This window comes from Mobula hypostoma, chromosome 10 (assembly GCF_963921235.1).
Source record: "Mobula hypostoma chromosome 10, sMobHyp1.1, whole genome shotgun sequence".
Lineage (NCBI taxonomy): Eukaryota > Metazoa > Chordata > Chondrichthyes > Myliobatiformes > Myliobatidae > Mobula > Mobula hypostoma.
Window position 1 is genome coordinate 109,125,959 of NC_086106.1, and position 18,034 is coordinate 109,143,992.

Consider the following 18,034-nt stretch of genomic DNA (forward strand, 5'->3'; position numbering starts at 1 on the left):
ATATAATAAAGATACAGCTTATGCTTTTATTTCTGTTAGGGACCACAACATATTAGGGACGCTGCTCAAGTATTTCACAGTTCTTTTCAGCAGAGCCACATCACAGTAGAAGGAAAGTTTGCAAAATAAATAGAAAAGCTATTTGCATTAGCATTGAGATTGCCAACAAAATACTCAACAAGGAATATATATATTTATTTGTGTGTGTGTGTAAATAGTTTCCATATGTGTCAAATAAATTGTGTTCTTTCATAATCAAATGTCCCGTATACATGCGCCCTTGGAGGTTGACCGGGGGAGGGTGTGCTACCTCCCTGAAATGAGTTTTTGCAAGGTGGGATGTCTGAGATAATATACTTTGGTGTGGTTTGCTGGTGAAGTTTATGTTGGCAATTGAGTTTCAGTCAAATGGCCTGTATTATCCTGAATGTCATTGGAGCAGCATATAGACAGTGGAAGGTTGACTGTTATGTTGTTTATTTGTACTGGCTTTGGTTACAACAGTTCGGAGTTGTCAGTTATTGCAGAATACAAAGCTCTAATCTGTTGAAGCCATATGTAACTGATTGAATTTCTAACCAGTGATATCCTTAATGTTGATATAGTTTTGGAGATTGTATTTGACACCACGTAGACTTGTTTGAGACATTTGTTTATTGGCTTATGCTGGGTGTGAATTTTTCTTGCTGCTTATTAGCTGAAGCCAGAATTATATCCATGTGCTAATCCTGGGCATTTGGAGACATAAAACTGCAGATGCAGGAATCTGGAGCAAAATATACTGTTGGAAGAGCTCAGCAGATCAAACAGCGCCTGTAGTGAGAAATGGACAGTCAACCTTTCAGGTTGATACCCTGCATCTAGACTGAATGAGTAGCGGTGAGAGAGCTAGTCTAAAAAGGTGAAGTTTAGGGGTGGCAAGTGCTTATTGGATCCAGGCGAAGAGGGGTGATGGGTAGATGAAGCCAAAAAAGAGTGGAAATAGCAGCAATGGCTTGGAGATGATAGGTGGTGGCAAACAAAGGGCTGCAGGTGATGGAATATGATAGGAAGAGAAGATGGAGCAGGGATGAAGTAAGTGAGGTGGTTGAGCAGGGGACCCAGTGGTGGTGAATGTGTTGGTGGTGAGCAGATGGATTTTGTGGCAGATGGGAAAGAAATGGTGATTCAGGAGTGGGGGGAGATGATGGGTGTGTGCAGAAGGAACTGGGTAGTCTAGGAGGATAGAGGAAAAGACAGGTTAACTGAATTGGAGAATTCAGTGTTTGTGCCATCGGATTGTGGACTTCCCAGAGGGAACATGAAGTGCTCTTTCTCCAGATTGTGTGGCCTCACCCTAGCAGAGGAGGATGTTGAGATCTGATAACTATCCAATGGGTGGAACTGCAAGCACAAACAAATATCTCCATCTTTGGCCTTTTAATAGTGAGAGGGGGCAGGATAGATCATGTAACAACTAGAGGAACAGCACTTCATGTTCCTTCTGGTAGTCTGCAGCCTGATGGAACGAACATTGAATTAGCGATGATTCAACATAGGGCATAGCCCTGAGCATCTATGGCAATGATGTTGTTGGGCTGAAATTGACCTCCAGCAGCAACAACTGTTTTCCTTTGCATTGGTTTTTATTTTTATTAATGTTTGGACAAAGACTGATGAGGCCAGGAGCTGAGTGGTCCTGGCAGAGCTTTGAAAAGTAGTGAGCAGGTTACTGATGATTAAATGCAACTTGATGGCATTGTTTATAACATTCTGCTTAAGGATAGATAAAAGGACCATAATTGGCAAGAGGAATTAACAAGCACTTTGTGAACTGGACTGGGTGGTCAGTTTTCCACTTTATTGGGTAGATATTAATATTGCTGGGCTGGAATAACTCAACTTGATGCATGGCTGCTTCTGGAACAATATGCATTGTATTCAAGGCTTGTGGGCTTTGTTGTGACCAATGGATTTTGATTCTGCAATTTATATGAAGTGCCACAGGTTGGTTGAAGATGACTTCTGAAATGACCAGCAAAAATGAATTATCTACTCTGATTCTGGCAGAAGGTGCTTGTTCTTTCTCTCGAGAAAAGTACTCAAAAAATCTGACCATTTCAAGACCGATAATGTGCTTAGAGTGAGAAAAAAAATATTTCTGTTCAGTTCTAGCAAGAAGCTTGTCCAGGCAGCAAAGGTTTCCTTAATGTGTGGTCATGCTCTGTAATTAAAAGTGAAAGTACTTAACTGGACTTGATTGACCTCGGTTGTTTAAGACTTGCGTCTTCTGCAAAATGCATCCCAGATGGGAAGTATTGTGTGAGGAAAGGAACAGCCCAATTCAACACAGCACCACCAAGTGTGTGAAATTTATTTCTTTTACACCGCTAGTATACTATCATCAATTTCCAGTATCTGCAGCATTTCTTGTCTTCTATTACACTTACTGGTTTGCAGGACTGAAGCAAGAAAGTGTGTTTTCCTTAATTTCTCCTTAGGTTCCTGATTTCTTGGGAGAGTAGAGTTCCATGGGTGCCGATTATCATGGGCGTCATGTTCTAGGTGACCATTTTCATGAGTTTAAAACGGAATTCTTGTCCCTTTAACAATGGGGTGTATTACAACTAAGGTAGATATCATCCATGTGTACTCCCTACAAGAACTCCTGCATTTGTAACCAATCTGTAGGGACCATTTTTTACATTGTTGTCCACTAATTTAGTGCAGAATAAAATCTGTAATTTTTCTGGTTATTCGTGACCTAAACTAAACTAAGTGATCCATCGTGCAGTTGTAGCAACCAAGTGTGACTGCAGGAAAGTGTGTATGGAACCGGAGGAAATAGCAGGGGTACTTAATGAATACTTCAGTATTCACTATGGAAAAGGATCTTGGTGATTGTAATGACGACTTGCAGCAGACTGAAAAGCTTGAGCATGTAGATATTAAGAAAGAGGATGTGCTGGAGCTTTTGGAAAGCATCAAGTTGGATAAATCGCCGGGACCGGATGAGATGTACCCCAGGCTACTGTGGGAGGCAAGGGAGGAGATTGCTGAGCCTCTGGCAATGATCTTTGCATCATCAACGGGGACGGGAGAGGTTCCGGAGGATTGGAGGGTTGCGGATGTTGTTCCTTTATTCAAGAAAGGGAGTAGAGATAGCCCAGGAAATTGCAAACCAGTGAGTCTTACCTCAGTGGTTGGTCAGTTGATGGAGACAATCCTGAGAGGCAGGATTTAAGAACACTTGGAGAGGTATAATATGATTAGGAGTAGTCAGCTTGGCTTTGTCAAGGGCAGGTTATGCCTTACGAGCCTGATTGAATTTTTTGAGGATGTGACTAAAGACATTGATGAAGGAAGAGCAGTAGATGTAGTGTATATGGATTTCAGCAAGGCATTTGATAAGGTATCCCATGCAAGGCTTATTGAGAAAGTAAGGAGGCATGGGATCCAAGAGGACATTGCTTTGTGGATCCAGAACTGGCTTGCCCATAGAAGGCAAAGAGTGGTTGTAGATGGGTCACATTCTGCATGGAGGTCGGTCACCAGCGGAGTGCCTCAGGGATCTTTTCTGGGACCCTTACTCTTTGTGATTTTTATAAATGACCTGGATGAGGAGGTGGAGGGATGGGTTAGTAAGTTTGCTGATAACACAAAGGTTGGCAGTGTTATAAGATAGTGTGGAGGGCTGTCAGAGGTTACAGCGGGACATTGATAGGATGCAAAACTGGGCGGAGAAGTGGCAGATGACGTTCAACCCAGATAAGTGTGAAGTGGTTCATTTTGGTAGGTCCAGTATGATGGCAGAATATAGTATTAATGGTAAGACTCCAGGCATCGTGGAGGATCAGAGAGATCTTGGGGTCTGAGTCCATAGGACACTCAAAGCAGCTGTGCAGGTTGACTCTGTGGTTAAGAAGGCGTATGGTGTATTGTCCTTCATCAATCGTGGAATTGAATTTAAGAGCCGAGAGATAATGTTGCAGCTATATAGGACCCTGGTCAGACCCCACTTGGAGTACTGTGCTCAGTTCTGGTCGCCTCACTACAAGAAGGATGTGGAAGCCATAGACAGGGTGCAGAGGAGATTTACAAGGATGTTGCCTGGATTGGGGAGCATGCCTTATGAGAATAGGTTGAGTGATCTCGGCCTTTTCTCCTTGGAGCAACGGAGGATGAGAGGTGATCTGATAGAGGTGTATAAGATGATGAGAGGCTTTGATCGTATGGATAGTCAGTGGCTTTTTCCCAGGGCTGAAATGGTTACCAGAAGAGAACGCAGGTTTAAGGTGCTGGGGAGTAGGTACAGAGGAGATGTCAGGGGTAAGTTTTTCCTCGAGTGGTGAGTGTGTGGAATGGGCTGCCGGCAGCGGTGGTGGAGGCGGATACAATACGGTCTTTTAAGAGACTTTTAGATAGGTACATGGAGCTCAGTAAAATAGAGGGCTATAGGTAAGCCTAGTAATTTCTAAGGTAGCGACATGTTCGGCACTACTCTGTGGGCCAAAGGGCCTGTATTGTACTTTAGGTTTTTTATGTTTCTAATCCTGGCATATGTTTCGGAGCTTTAGTGCTTAGATTGGTAATAATGTATTCTTCAAGCTTGGTTCAAGGTCTATTGGACTTAACTGTATTAAGCCACCAGGCACAACACTGCATTTTATTGGTTATGATTTGGATGAGATGTTAAACCTCTGTCATGGTTAACTTAATAAGATGTAGAAGATTTATCAAAGATCAGAAGTGTTTTCCTTGTATTACTAACTTACAAAATAAAAAGCTTCATGTGTATTTTGCTGGTATGTTTTATATTCTACCATTTCAATATTAGATAATAGACAATAGGTGCAGGAGTAGGCCATTCAGCCCTTCGAGCCAGCACCGCCATTCACTGTGATCATGGCTGATCATCCACACTCAGTATCCTTTTCCTGCCTTCTCCCCATATCCCTTGACTCTGCTACTTTTAAGAGCTCTATCTAACTCTTTCTTGAAAGAATCCAGAGAATTGGCCTCCACTGCCTTCTGAGGCAGAGCATTCCACAGAACTACAACCCTCTGTGTGGAAAAAGTTTTTCCTCAACTCCGTTCTAGATAGTCTACCCCTTATTCTTAAACTGTGGCCTCTGGTTCTGGACTCCCCCAACATCGGGAACATAGAAACATAGAAAATTGGTGCAGTAGTAGGCCATTCGGCCCTTCGAGCCTCCATTGCCATTTATTATGATCATGGCTGATCATCCAACTCAGAACCCTGCACCAGCCTTCCCTCCATACCCCCTGATCCCCGTAGCCACAAGGGCCATATCTAACTCCCTCTTAAATATAGCCAATGAACTAGCCTCAACTGTTTCCTGTGGCAGAGAATTCCACAGGTTCACCACTCTCTGTGTGAAGAAGTTTTTCCTAATCTCGGTCCTAAAAGGCTTCCCCTTTATCCTCAAACTGTGACCCCTCGTTCTGGACTTCCCCAACATCGGGAACAATCTTCCTACATCTAGCCTGTCCAATCCCTTTAGGATTTTATACGTTTCATTCAGATCCCCCCTCAATCTTCTAAATTCCAACGAGTACAAGCCCAGTTCATCCAGTCTTTCTTCATATGAAAGTCCTGCCATCCTAGGAATCAATCTGGTGAACCTTCTTTGTACTCCCTCTATGGCAAGGATGTCTTTCCTCAGATTAGGGGACCAAAACTGCATACAATACTCCAGGTGTGGTCTCACCAAGGCCTTGTACAACTGCAGTAGTACCTCCCTGCTCCTGTACTCGAATCCTCTCGCTATAAATGCCAGCATACCATTCGCCTTTTTCACCGCCTACTGTACCTGCATGCCCACTTTCAATGACTGGTGTATAATGACACCCAGGTCTCGTTGCACCTCCCCTTTTCCTTATCGGCCACCATTCAGATAATAATCTATTTTCCTATTTTTGCCACCAAAGTGGATAACTTCACATTTATCCACATTAAATTGCACCTGCCATGAATTTGCTCACTCACCCAACCTATCCAAGTCACTCTGCATCCTCGTAGCATCCTCTTCACAGCTAACACTGCCACCCAGCTTCGTGTCATCCGCAAACTTGGAGATGCTGCATTTAATTCCCTCATCCAAGTCATTAATATATATTGTAAACGACTGGGGTCCCAGCACTGAGCCTTGCGGTACCCCACTAGTCACTGCCTGCCATTCTGAAAAGGTCCCGTTTATTCCCACTCTTTGCTTCCTGTCTGCTAACCAATTCTCTATCCACATCAATACCTTACCCCCAGTACCGTGTGCTTTAAGTTTGCACACTGATCTCCTGTGTGGTACATTGTCAAAAGCCTTTTGAAAATCAAAATATACCACATCCACTGGTTCTCCCCTATCCACTCTACTAGTTACATCCTCAAAAAATTCTATGAGATTCGTCAGACATGATTTTCCTTTCACAAATCCATGCTGATTTTGTCCGATGATTTCACCGCTTTCCAAATGTGCTGTTATCACATCCTTGATAACTGACTCCAGCAGTTTCCCCACCACCGACGTTAGGCTAACCAGTCTATAATTCCCCGGTTTCTCTCTCCCTCCTTTTTTAAAAAGTGGGGTTACATTAGCCACCCTCCAATCCTCAGGAACTAGTCCAGAATCTAAAGAGTTTTGAAAAATTATCACTAGTGCATCCACTATTTCTTGGGCTACTTCCTTAAGCACTCTGGGATGCAGACCATCTGGCCCTGGGGATTTATCTGCCTTTAATCCCTTCAATTTACCTAACACCACTTCCCTACTGACATGTATTTCTCTCAGTTCCTCCATCTCACTGGACCCTCTGTCCCCTACTATTTCTGGAAGATTATTTATGTCCTCCTTAGTGAAGACAGAACCAAAGTAATTATTCAATTGGTCTGCCATGTCTTTGCTCCCCATAATCAATTCACCTGTTTCTGTCTGTAGGGGACCTACATTTGTCTTTACCAGTCTTTTCCTTTTTACATATCTATAAAAGCTTTTACGGTCAGTTTTTATGTTCCCTACCAGTTTTCTCTCATAATCTTTTTTTCCCCTTCCTAATTAAGCCCTTTGTCCTCCTCTGCTGAACTCTGAATTTCTCCCAGTCCTCAGGTGAGCCGCTTTTTCTGGCTAATTTGTATGCTTCTTCTTTGGAATTGATACTATCCCTAATTTCTCTTGTCAGCCACGGGTGCACTACCTTCCTTGATTTATTCTTTTGCCAAACTGGGATGAACGATTGTTGTAATTCATCCATGCAATCTTTAAATGCTTGCCATTTCATATCCACCGTCAATCCTTTAAGTGTCATTTGCCAGTCTATCTCAGCTAATTCACGTCTCATACCTTCAAAGTTACCCCTCTTTAAGTTCAGAACCTTTGTTTCTGAATTAACTATGTCACTCTCCATCTTAATGAAGAATTCCACCATATTATGGTCACTCTTGCCCAAGGGGCCTCTCACGACAAGATTGCTAATTAACCCTTCCTCATTGCTCAAAACCCAGTCTAGAATAGCCTGCTCTCTGGTTGGTTCCTCGACATGCTGGTTCGAAAAACCATCCCGCATACATTCCAAGAACATGTTTCCTGCCTCTAGCTTGTCTAATCCCTTAATACGCTTATGTTTCAGTCAGATCCCCTCTCATCCTTCTAAATTTCAGTGTATACAAGCCCAGTCGCTCCAATCTTTGAACTTATGACAGTCCCACCATCCCGGGAATTAACCCTTTGAACCTATGCTGCACTCCCTCAATAGCTAGAATGTCCTTCCTCAAATTTGGAGACCAAAACTTTACACAATACTCTGGGTGTGGTCTCACCAGGGCCCTGTACAACTGCAGAAGGACCTCTTTGCTCCTATATTCAACTTCCCTTGTTATGAAGGCCAACATGCCATTAGCTTTCTTTGGTGCCTGCTGTACCTGCATGCTTACTTTCAGTGACTGATGAACAAGGACACCTAGATCTCGTTGTACTTCCCCTTTTCCTAACTTGACACCATTCAGATAGTAATCTGCCTTCCTGTTCTTGCCACCAAAGTGGATAACCTCACATTTATCCACATTAGACTGCATCTGCCCACTCATCCAACCTGTCCAAGTCACCCTGCATTCTCATAACATCCTCCTCACATTTCACACTGCCACCCAGCTTTGTGACATCTACAAATTTTAATCCCTTCATCTAAATAATTGGGGTACCCAAATCTTTTGGTTGTTTAGAATGGTTTGAAAGGATTTTTAATCCACTGTGATTTAGCATGTATTTTTATTTGTGCAGAAGAAGCACTTCTGAGCTTTAAAACTGTAATTTGTTCAATATGTAAATTGTTGGATATTAAACTAGCAGTTTCTTTTTTCCTTGCTCTTCTGAATTTATCCATCAAGTCAGGTAGTATCTGGAAGGAGAAACAAAATGAAGGTTTCATGTTGGGGTCTTCATTCTGAAACAACTTTATCTTTTCAAAGATGCTGCATGACGTGCTAAGGGTTCTCAGCATTCTGTTCTTGCTCTAGGTTTCTGGCATTGACAATTGAAAACAAAAATCCTCTTAATTTTTGCCAATGAAGGATAAGCGTGTGTCTGACATCCTTTCCAATTTTCTGCTATTCTTTAGTTAGTGAACTCACATGTGTTCAATTTGTAAATGAAAAGTGCCAATTAGTGAATCTAGATATGCTGCTTAACATGAACATGTTTCCAGGAAATTTTCTAGTGTTGCTTAAGCAGTAATAGGTTTATTTAGTACGTTTGGTGTCAAAATCATAATTTTCAGTGTGTAATAGGTGTGGGTTCTAATTGCAACGAAAATACAGCTCTCTTTGACATTGAGATGAAACTAAAATTGTCTAGTTTCCACCTCCCAACAAATTGTCAGACAGTCCCCTCTGATCTGTTCCAGGGCAAATGGCCAGCATTTATGCAGAAACACCAGACTCCGTGTGATTTGGCTCTGGGTATCATTTTACAAGTTGCTACCATTGCCATGTGATAGATAAGTAAGAAATCCTAAATCCAAATCTGCAAAGTCCTAAATACGTCTCTGCAAAACCCTAAGTCCATTGGGGAGATGAGTGAACCATGTTGGCATTCTGTTCCTGGTCAATTTGCTCAGCAACAGGGCTATAATTATATCATTTGGTTTGACTTGCCAGTTCATGCCTTTCTTATTCCTGACAGCAGACCACAAAATGGACATCCCAAGCTCCATCATGAAATAGGTTATCAAGTTTTGCAGACAAATGACGTCAAGAATTTCAGCACCATCCGAGATGTTCTTCTATCAAGAGCATTCATGGGCCCATTAATTTCCACGACTCAGCTGCATTATTAAGACTGAGAAGATCCTTGAAACATCTCCTTCATCATCTTGGCAACCTCTTTCATGATGGAGCTTAAACCTAACATAATCAAAGGAAGGAGCATGACACAAAATGCTGGAGGAAGATAGCAGGCTAGGCAGCATCTAGGAAACGAGAACATTTGATGTTTAAGGCCGAAACCATTTGGCAGGACCCACATTGCCAGCATTGAAGGAGCATGACCAGCATTGAAACAACCTGCCTGGTCAGGCACCACCTGCCCCAGCTTTGAGATCTCCTAGGTCCCACATTGGTTTTGTCAGCCAGCTGGAACTGCAAAAGGCTGCCTCAGAAGAAAACATCATTCACATATGCGGTAGTCAAAACTTACTTTACAAAACATCATTGTTCCTTTAACTATACGCTGTCTTCACTAAATCACCTGCTCTAGATCATCAAAGCAACTGCATAGGACTAAATTGCTAACAGTAGTGAAGAAAATCTAAATACAAACAACAATGGGCTAATTTTCGTGTTGACGGTTACTCTAAAGCTATTGCTGTTTGCTGGTAAATCATACAGCGTTGATCTGGAGATGCTTTCATCTCCATGGCATAAATGACCATTGAACTCTGGAAGGTTTTTTAGTTTCTCTCCATGAGTTGTGTAAAAATAATAATTTTGGTTTTATTAGTTACTGAAAATGGCCAATAATGTTTGTGTATTCACTTCTAAGTGAACATCAAATGCTTTTTGTATCTGTCCTAAACTTTTTTCTCCATTTGCTTTTTGTAGGCAATTTTTTATACAATTGATATTTTCTGCACCTTTATTTGGAGTGCAATTCTTGGTTAAAAATGGATACTTTTGTTTTTACATATTTCTAATTTCCTGTAGATGATGCCATTCTAAAAGAGCCTCTTCCCATTTTGTTGTTTACAATTTTCCAAACATTTGTGAACAGCTTTGATTTAAAAAAAAATCTGCATGCAATGTCTTTGCTGTTGAAATAAAGTCCAAGTGAATGTTTGTGATGAACTCTTTGAGTAAAGAGTTTTGTTATCCTGTACTAGGGTTGTGCTAAATGTATTTGAGTCCTAGAGCAGTACAGCAGGGATACAGGCCCTGTAGCCCAACAAGTAAAAGCCGACCTCGGTGCCCACTCAGCTCGTCCCAATCCCCTCTGTTCAGCCTATATCTCTCTAAGCCATGTAGCTCTGTTTTTTAAATGAAACTATTGCTCCTGCCTCAACCATTTCCTCTGGCAGTTTGTTCCATATAATCACCACCCTTAGCATGGGGAAAAATGTAGCTAGTCTGGTCCCTTTTAAAGCTTTCTCAGTCTAAACTCTACACCTTAGTTTTGGACTCCTTCCCTGGGGAGGACTGTTACAATCCACTTTTATCTATGCCTCTAATAATTTTAAGCATGTCTTTATGGTTACCCATCATTCTGTATGTTCTAAGGAATTAAGAACTAGCCTATCTAACATCTTCCTATAACTCAGGCCCTCAGTCTTGTCAACTACCTTGTGAATCTTCTCTCTTAGTCTTCCCAGTTTAGTTACACCTTTCATAAACATGGTGACCAAAACTGTACACAGTACCCCAAGGGGGGCCTCACCAAAGGTTCATTCATTCAACTGCAGCATGATGTCTGAACTGCTATACTCAGTGCCCTGACTGATGAAAGCAAGCAGGCAAATGCCTTTTTCCCTACTCTATCAACCTGTGCAATCACTTCAATAGGTACATTTAATGTCAGAGAAATGTATACAATATGCATCCTGAAATTAGTTTCTTCGCAAACATCCGCGAAAGCAGGGGGAGTGCCCCAAAGAGTGAATGACAGTTAAACATAAGAACCCTAAAGCTGCGCCCCCTGCACCCCCCTACGCAAAAGCAGCAACGATCCCCCCTCCCCACCAGCAAAAAAAATCAGTGCCCCCCCCCACCGAACACTGAGCGTGCAGCAAAGCATCAGTAAAGACACAGATTTGCAGTACCCCAAAGACTACCCGCTCACCTGGTAATTCAACATACTACAGCCTCAGCGTCTCCCTCCCCCTCCTTTTTTTCCTCTCTCTCTCCCTCTCCTCCTCCTTTTCCCCCCTCCCTCTCCCCAAAATAAGGGAAAAAGAGGCATCCCTGTTTCACATCAAGAGGGGAGGTATAACAACTGGCTGATTTATGGTGTTAAAAGTCTGTTGCATCACTTCTTCTGAGTTTTTTTTTTGGAGTTGGCCTCCAAAAAGGCTCGGATCTCTGGACACAGAGCCCCTGGGAGCTAACCTGCTGCTCCTAATGTTCCGTGTTCTCCCATGGCACCTGATTCAGGGTCATGGTCGTTGAATCAGCCTGTCTCCAGAGCCACGAAAATCCAGCACCCTGAAGGCTCGCTAGGCTTCCAGGCTGCATCCTTGGGATATCAAAAAGCGGCCTGTCATGAGGCCCTGAGAGTGGGTCCCATTCCTGCAAAGAACCGAAATCAGAGTGTAACTCCAGGTCAGGGTCTTCAAAAAAAAATTTTGAAAAGGAAACAGATATCAAAGACAGAAATTGCAAGCGAAGGAGTTGCCTTTTAGCGCCTTCATTACTTCACTCTGCTTTCAACGAATAAGTTCAAAGATTCATTTGTTATCAAAGTATACAATTCTGAAGTTGTTATTCTGCAAATAGGCTCAAAACTATGAAAGAAAAGAATGGCAGCATGATCCCTCCTCCCCACACAAAAAAACAAACAAAAATGGAACAGACACATTGACTCCCAAATCCCGCTCTTCTACACACAAAATACTAGAAATATTGGGTGAAAAACATAATATAAAAACTATGACTGAAAAAAAAGTGTCCATATCCAGAACACAGACAACTTGGGTAACATTCGCCAGGCACTTCGGCAGTTTATTATACTACTCCAACTTTTAAGTGAATTAATTGAGATAGCATCCAATAATGTGAAAATCTGCTAGTATGACATCACCAAAATTCCTGAGCCTACTGTACAGTTGGAATTTTGCTGTACCAGGAGCTTAAAAATTAAAACGAGAAGCAGACCTGTATTTGGGTAATAGCTCTTCTTGTTGGATCCATTTGCTCATTCTAAGTGTAAATCAAGCAGGAATGTTATGCTTGAAAGTCTTAACATGGAAGTGAAGTATTCTGTTAAGAACACTGGCATAGGAGTGAGGGGTTCTGTTAAAGGAGATTCTGGCACTTCTAATCGGTGGGGGAGGGAAGTGAAAAGGTACTCATTGCAAGTAACTTGTTTCCTTGCTGTCCATAACAGCCTCTAGTCTTTTCATCTACTTTTAAAACTCCATATATATTTGAATTTTTGTTGTTAGCTTTGATAGCCTCTTTGTTGTATTCAGGCAAGGTTATTTTAGTTGAGATTTAGTTTTATGGGAATATGTATCTGTTTATATTGTACTAAATGCCTTTTGAGTACTAACAATGTTTCTTGGAGCCTTGACCATCATCAGCTCAGCTGTTAACAATGGCAAGCTTAAATTAGTTTTACCTAAATTTAATTTTTATACCTTGAATTGTTACCTCAGTTTTGTGTTCACCATTCATAAAATGCTTACTCAAGATCAATTTCCTGGTACTGATAACAAACATGATTCCCTTTTTAATTGTATTGTAAGCTGATCTATCTCTTGCTTATTTTTTCTTTTTATGCGCCTTAATGATAACATCAATGTGGAGCCATTCACTGGAAACACTTGTTCAAGAAGAGTCCAGGAAAGTTGTGATATTAATAAACGATATTCATTCATTACTGACCTCAAAATTTGGCTAGTGTTTTATTTTTGAGTATTCCTTAATAGATTTTTTTTAATCACAGCTGCTAACTGATCCTGTTTTTGCCATGTTTGATATTTTAAATCACTTTTTGTAGTCTGACCTTTTGCAGGCAATCTTCTTGCTGACTTTGAGGTACATTCTGCACATCAATTACTTTTCCATTTAGATCTTCTTTCCACCCCATTCCATGGGTAATTAATCAGTGTTCTAGTTTCCGAGTATTGTACCCAATTCAAGTCAATGTATTTAGGCAGGATGTGAAGAAATGGAGAAAATAATAATCTGGAGACTTGCTTATGGTGAATTTGCACCTACACAAACAGGGATCTGTACTTGTCAAGGTTTAATTAAATTGTATTTCATTAGCCACAATTTTTTTTATTTTGGGTCTTTGTAATTGCAATTTTAAATACAAATAGCACATTTTTTAAAAAAAGAAAATCTTATATTTACAGTGAAAGCAAGCTGAATACATTAGTGCAGAAGCTTCACGAATATCTGGCTCAGTCAACAGAACAAGGTGAAGAAACCCTCTCCTCTCCAGAACTGTGTGTAAATCAAGCTTCAGGTAAATCATTTAAATTGAATTTATCAACTTTAATGTAGCAGGCATGATGGGGAAATTTGTGACTACCCACTCACTTCTTCTATCAGATTCCTCCTTTTCTCGCCCTTTACTTTTTCCACCCATCACCTCTCAGCTTCTTTCTTCCTTTCCCACCCACTTGGCTTTTACTCTTTATGTATGTGAAGGATGTAAGAAGTAAAGTCAATTCAATTCACCTTTACCTTTTAGTTTGCACTCCTTCCTCTTCCCTCACCCCACATTCTTATTTGGCTTCTTCCCCTTTCTTTTCCAGTCTTGATGAAGGGTCTTGGCTCAAAACATTGAATATTCATTTCCGTAGATGCTGCACGACCTGCTAAGTTCCTCCAGCATTTTGTATATTGCTTTGAATGATACAGTAGTTGGCTTTGTAATTAATAGGTTTGAGCAGGGAAGCTTTTAGCTGCTGGAGAACGTAGATCGTTGGCATCATAATGGCAAATAGAAATTATTCCAAGGAGGAATGAGGTAATTTGGAGATGTGAAACAAGGGCAAGGAAACATGCAGTGAACTGAGAAGTCTGGAGGAATAGTGAAACCTTGGAGTTTATGGATTCAGATCTTAAAAGAGGGCAAGACTAAACATCTCCATCCAGAGGAGGCTGAGGGGAGACATAATTGATGTCTACAAAATTAGGAACCATAGTGTGGCTATGTATCTATTCTCTATCTGCTTTGTGTTCTGTGCTGTGGGGTTTATTATGGTAACTAGTCACATGACTAGGTGTGATGAGAGCAAAGGGAATAAGATGCGTATTCTTGCTTGTTGCAGTTTGTTGCTTGGGACTGGCAGACATCATATCTTTTGCTGAGCACTGAAATAATGCTCTGTATTACTTAATTGTTTGCTAATTGCTAATAAAGGATTGAATAAAGGGTTCCACTTTTGGAACATTTCATTAGAGCTGTGGGTGTGTCATGCAAGTATAACAGTCCATACAGTTGCAGGCAAGCGGCAAATATTTTGTTTTGATTTTGGATTAGTTTTGTCGCTACATTTCTGTTGGCAAAAGTTTTAGACAGTTATATCAAAGAAACCTCACCATTCAGATGTGTCCGAGAAATTAGAAGCACTGCAGCCTCTAGCAGCTTGTGGCAAGTAAATTACCTTACGTTGATCCACGCTGTGTGTTTGGGTTTGAAACACGGTTTAGAATGGTCATTGTTGCCATGTCCAACTGGGTTGGACTGAAGAGCTCTATAGTGGTGTTTGCCTGAAGTGTTCGACCCTTGGTTCTGTTGAAAGGCTGAAGAATTGAAATATTACTTCCATTGTTGAAAAGAATTGAAGCTAATGTTTTGTCTGGGACAAAATGAGTTCAGCTGGAAGCAGTGACCTTGAAGTTAAGACTAAGAGAAATTAAACAAACGTGATGTTGAAGGTCAATTCTCTTGGGGGAAATTAAAATATTTACAAAGGCAAAGAGCATCCTATGACTATGTATAAAGTTGAAGACAGTGTCTTAACATACATGTAGTACGTTCTGCAGCTGTTACCAGGTCAACCCATGTATCTGGTACCACATCAGCACGCATTAGGATGGAGGCTGATTTAGCTGAGACAACAAATATTGAGGGATAAGCACACCTTGGGGGAAAAGGTGGAAAAGCTTCAGAAGAAAATGGAACACACTTTGGAAGAACAGAAAGAACAACTTCGAAGTAAAATGTAGCAGCTTAATTTGCAGGATGAAATTGCAGCCAAGGTGGCCAGAGTTACAGTGCCAAGGACTTCAAGTGCTGTGGGTGCTAAACGTGCTGCAGCAGAGTAGATCCGTGGTGAGAGTTCCCATGTTGAAATGTAACTGGGAAAACCCAGCATGCTTGATGTCAGGGTGGATACTTTTAAGGAACAAATATCTATGAACTACTAGGGATAGTTCACTCTCAGCCTGAACCAATAACACATGGTGCCTCTGATGATATTGATTTACAGTATGATGACAGTGTTTCAGATGATAAAGGCCTAAATGCAGTGTTGGAGGCCATAAAGACACAAAAGGAAATGAGAAGCATAGTGATGCAACTACAATACATTGCATCTCTGCCTAAAAAGAGATCCTTTGCAGTATCATTCATTTATGAGGGCTTTCAAGAATAGCACTGAAGCCAAGGCTAAAGATTATGGTGACTGTCTCCATTTTCTCGAACAGTTCACTGGAGGTTATTCTTGAGAGCTTGTCAAGAGGATATCTAAAGGCCTAAGCTCTACTACAGGAGTATTTTGGTGATAAGCAGAAGTTACTCTGGCTATTGTGGAAAATGAGCTGAAACTGAACCCAGAGCTGATGAAAAGGGTGCAGATTCGAAACAAGCCATGAATGAAACAAACACAGCAGTGTATGGGGACAGGTGTTCATGGTTGTACTTTCCTATATTTCATAGGAATTATAGGTGGAGTCTAAAGGTTGATTTATACTTGTGCGTCAAATCGATGCCGTAGCCGCGAACCCTACGCGGATCCCTACACCATAGCCTGACACGCACCTCTCCCAAAATGTAACTATGTGTCGCGGCAATGCAGACCGCGACAACTGTGATTGGTCCGCTTGGTAGCATCACATTTCCTCCTACGCTGCAGTAACTTCCCATTGGGCAACTGAAGGCCAGGGAAGGAACCCTGGCTGCAATGCTTTCCATAAAGCTTTACAGACCTCCGAAATTATGGAGGACACATTTCGCTTTTACAAAAAAAGACGCTCGCTTTAAACTTGTTTACCCTGAGAAAGACTACCATGACCATAAAGCCTTGCACGGGCAGGTGTGTGCGCATGCGCGATGTGGAAATGTGTGACGTGTATGTGTCTGAATTGCAGAGCCACGCAGATACACCAAAGCACAAGTATAAATGCTCACAACGACGTTGCCCACTTGCATAGGCTACGGCGCAAGCTTGGTGCACAAGTATAAATCAGCCTTAAGAAGAGTAACAAGACAATGGTTACTTATTCTTTCCTAGATCAAGGAAGTACAACAGTGTTCTGCACAGTGAGCCTCATTAACAAGCTCAACCTGACAGGAAATTTACACATGATGGATCAAGGATGATTGTGTGTAGCCGTGCCATTTCAGGATTGGAGGTGGCTGGCTTGGATCATGAAAACTATTGTGAACTTCTAAATGTTTATATATAGCAACATAAGCCTGTCCACAAAGGGAACATTCCTCGTCAGATCTTCAGGAATAGTCTCACCTGAAGCATATTTATTTGCCGGAAATTGAGTTGCTGTTGTAAGTAATTCGTAGTGTTAATGATGGACCCTATGCAATCAGAACAGTGCTGGGTTGGACTATTAATGGACCATTGAAAGGAGATCATGGTGGTGGAAGACATTATGCTTGCCCAGGGCTGACAGATAATGGGACTTAATTTTGTGTTCGGATGAGTTTTGGTAGCAGTGATTCAAGACGCATTTTCCTGAACGTAGTCAACAGAGACAATGTGGTTTCTCAGGAGAAGAGCACAATCCAAGATGGACTGCTTACCGTAAGATGACATTTGTGTAAATGTTGAGATTTCATGTCTCCTGTGTCTTGGTAGCATGTAGTTGTAATTATTATAGTATAGTTTGGAGGCTAGAATGGAGGAACCATGAATCTGTTCTCTATCTGCTTTTATTCTGTGCTGTGGGGTTTATTATGGTAACTAGTTACATGAGTGGGGATGTGGTAAAAAGCGAAGGGAATAAGTTGCATATTCTTGCTTATTTTGTAGCTTGGGATCGGCTGAGGTCGTTTTTACTCACTGCCGAGAACACTCAACAATTGTATGTTTGCAAATTACTAATAAAGGATCAAATGCTTTTGGAATATTTTGTAGCTATGAGCATGTCACAGCTATAACAGTATTTATGGACGCAGGCAAACGGCAAATGTTTTGATTTTGGGTTAGTTTTGCTGCTACACACAGGAACTTTTTTTAACTGTTTCCTCTAGCTGAAAAACCACAGCTAGTGCATTTCAAATTGGTAATGAAAGGGAAGATGAGGAATATACTTTCTTTATTTGGAAGGTTCCATTGAGTCATTAGATGTTTTTGTTTTTAATAATCAGATTTTTCTTGTGTAACATTGGCTGTTTGTTTCAAGACTGAGTGAAAGATTAACGTGAAGCATCTGCTACACTGAACCAAAGGGACTAAAGCATTGATGTTGGGTAAAGAATAGCACATGCTTCTCACTGAGTTTTGTATGCAACTAAAAATAAAACAAAAACTCAATTTGAATTTAACATGCATCCTGGAGATATTAAATACTTTTTTAAAAAAAGAGCTGCTGTTGCTTCCTTTGGAAGGTTGAATAAAGAATAGCCAGAAGTTGTAGTCC

The 18,034-nt window shown here is 41.2% G+C and overlaps 1 protein-coding gene across 6 annotated transcripts in view; it reads left to right on the forward strand.

Annotated features, from left to right (window-relative positions):
- Nucleotides 1–18,034, forward strand: part of atrx (ATRX chromatin remodeler) — a 212,591-nt gene that overhangs the window by 4,897 nt on the left and 189,660 nt on the right. For all 6 annotated transcript variants that reach the window (XM_063061026.1, XM_063061022.1, XM_063061025.1 and 3 more), the window contains one exon: nucleotides 13,558–13,670. Coding sequence is in view for 3 of the 6 variants with exons in the window: in XM_063061022.1 (XP_062917092.1) it covers nucleotides 13,558–13,670 (113 nt within the window). In the remaining 3 variants the exon portion in view is untranslated. The remainder of the gene's footprint in view (nucleotides 1–13,557; nucleotides 13,671–18,034) is intronic.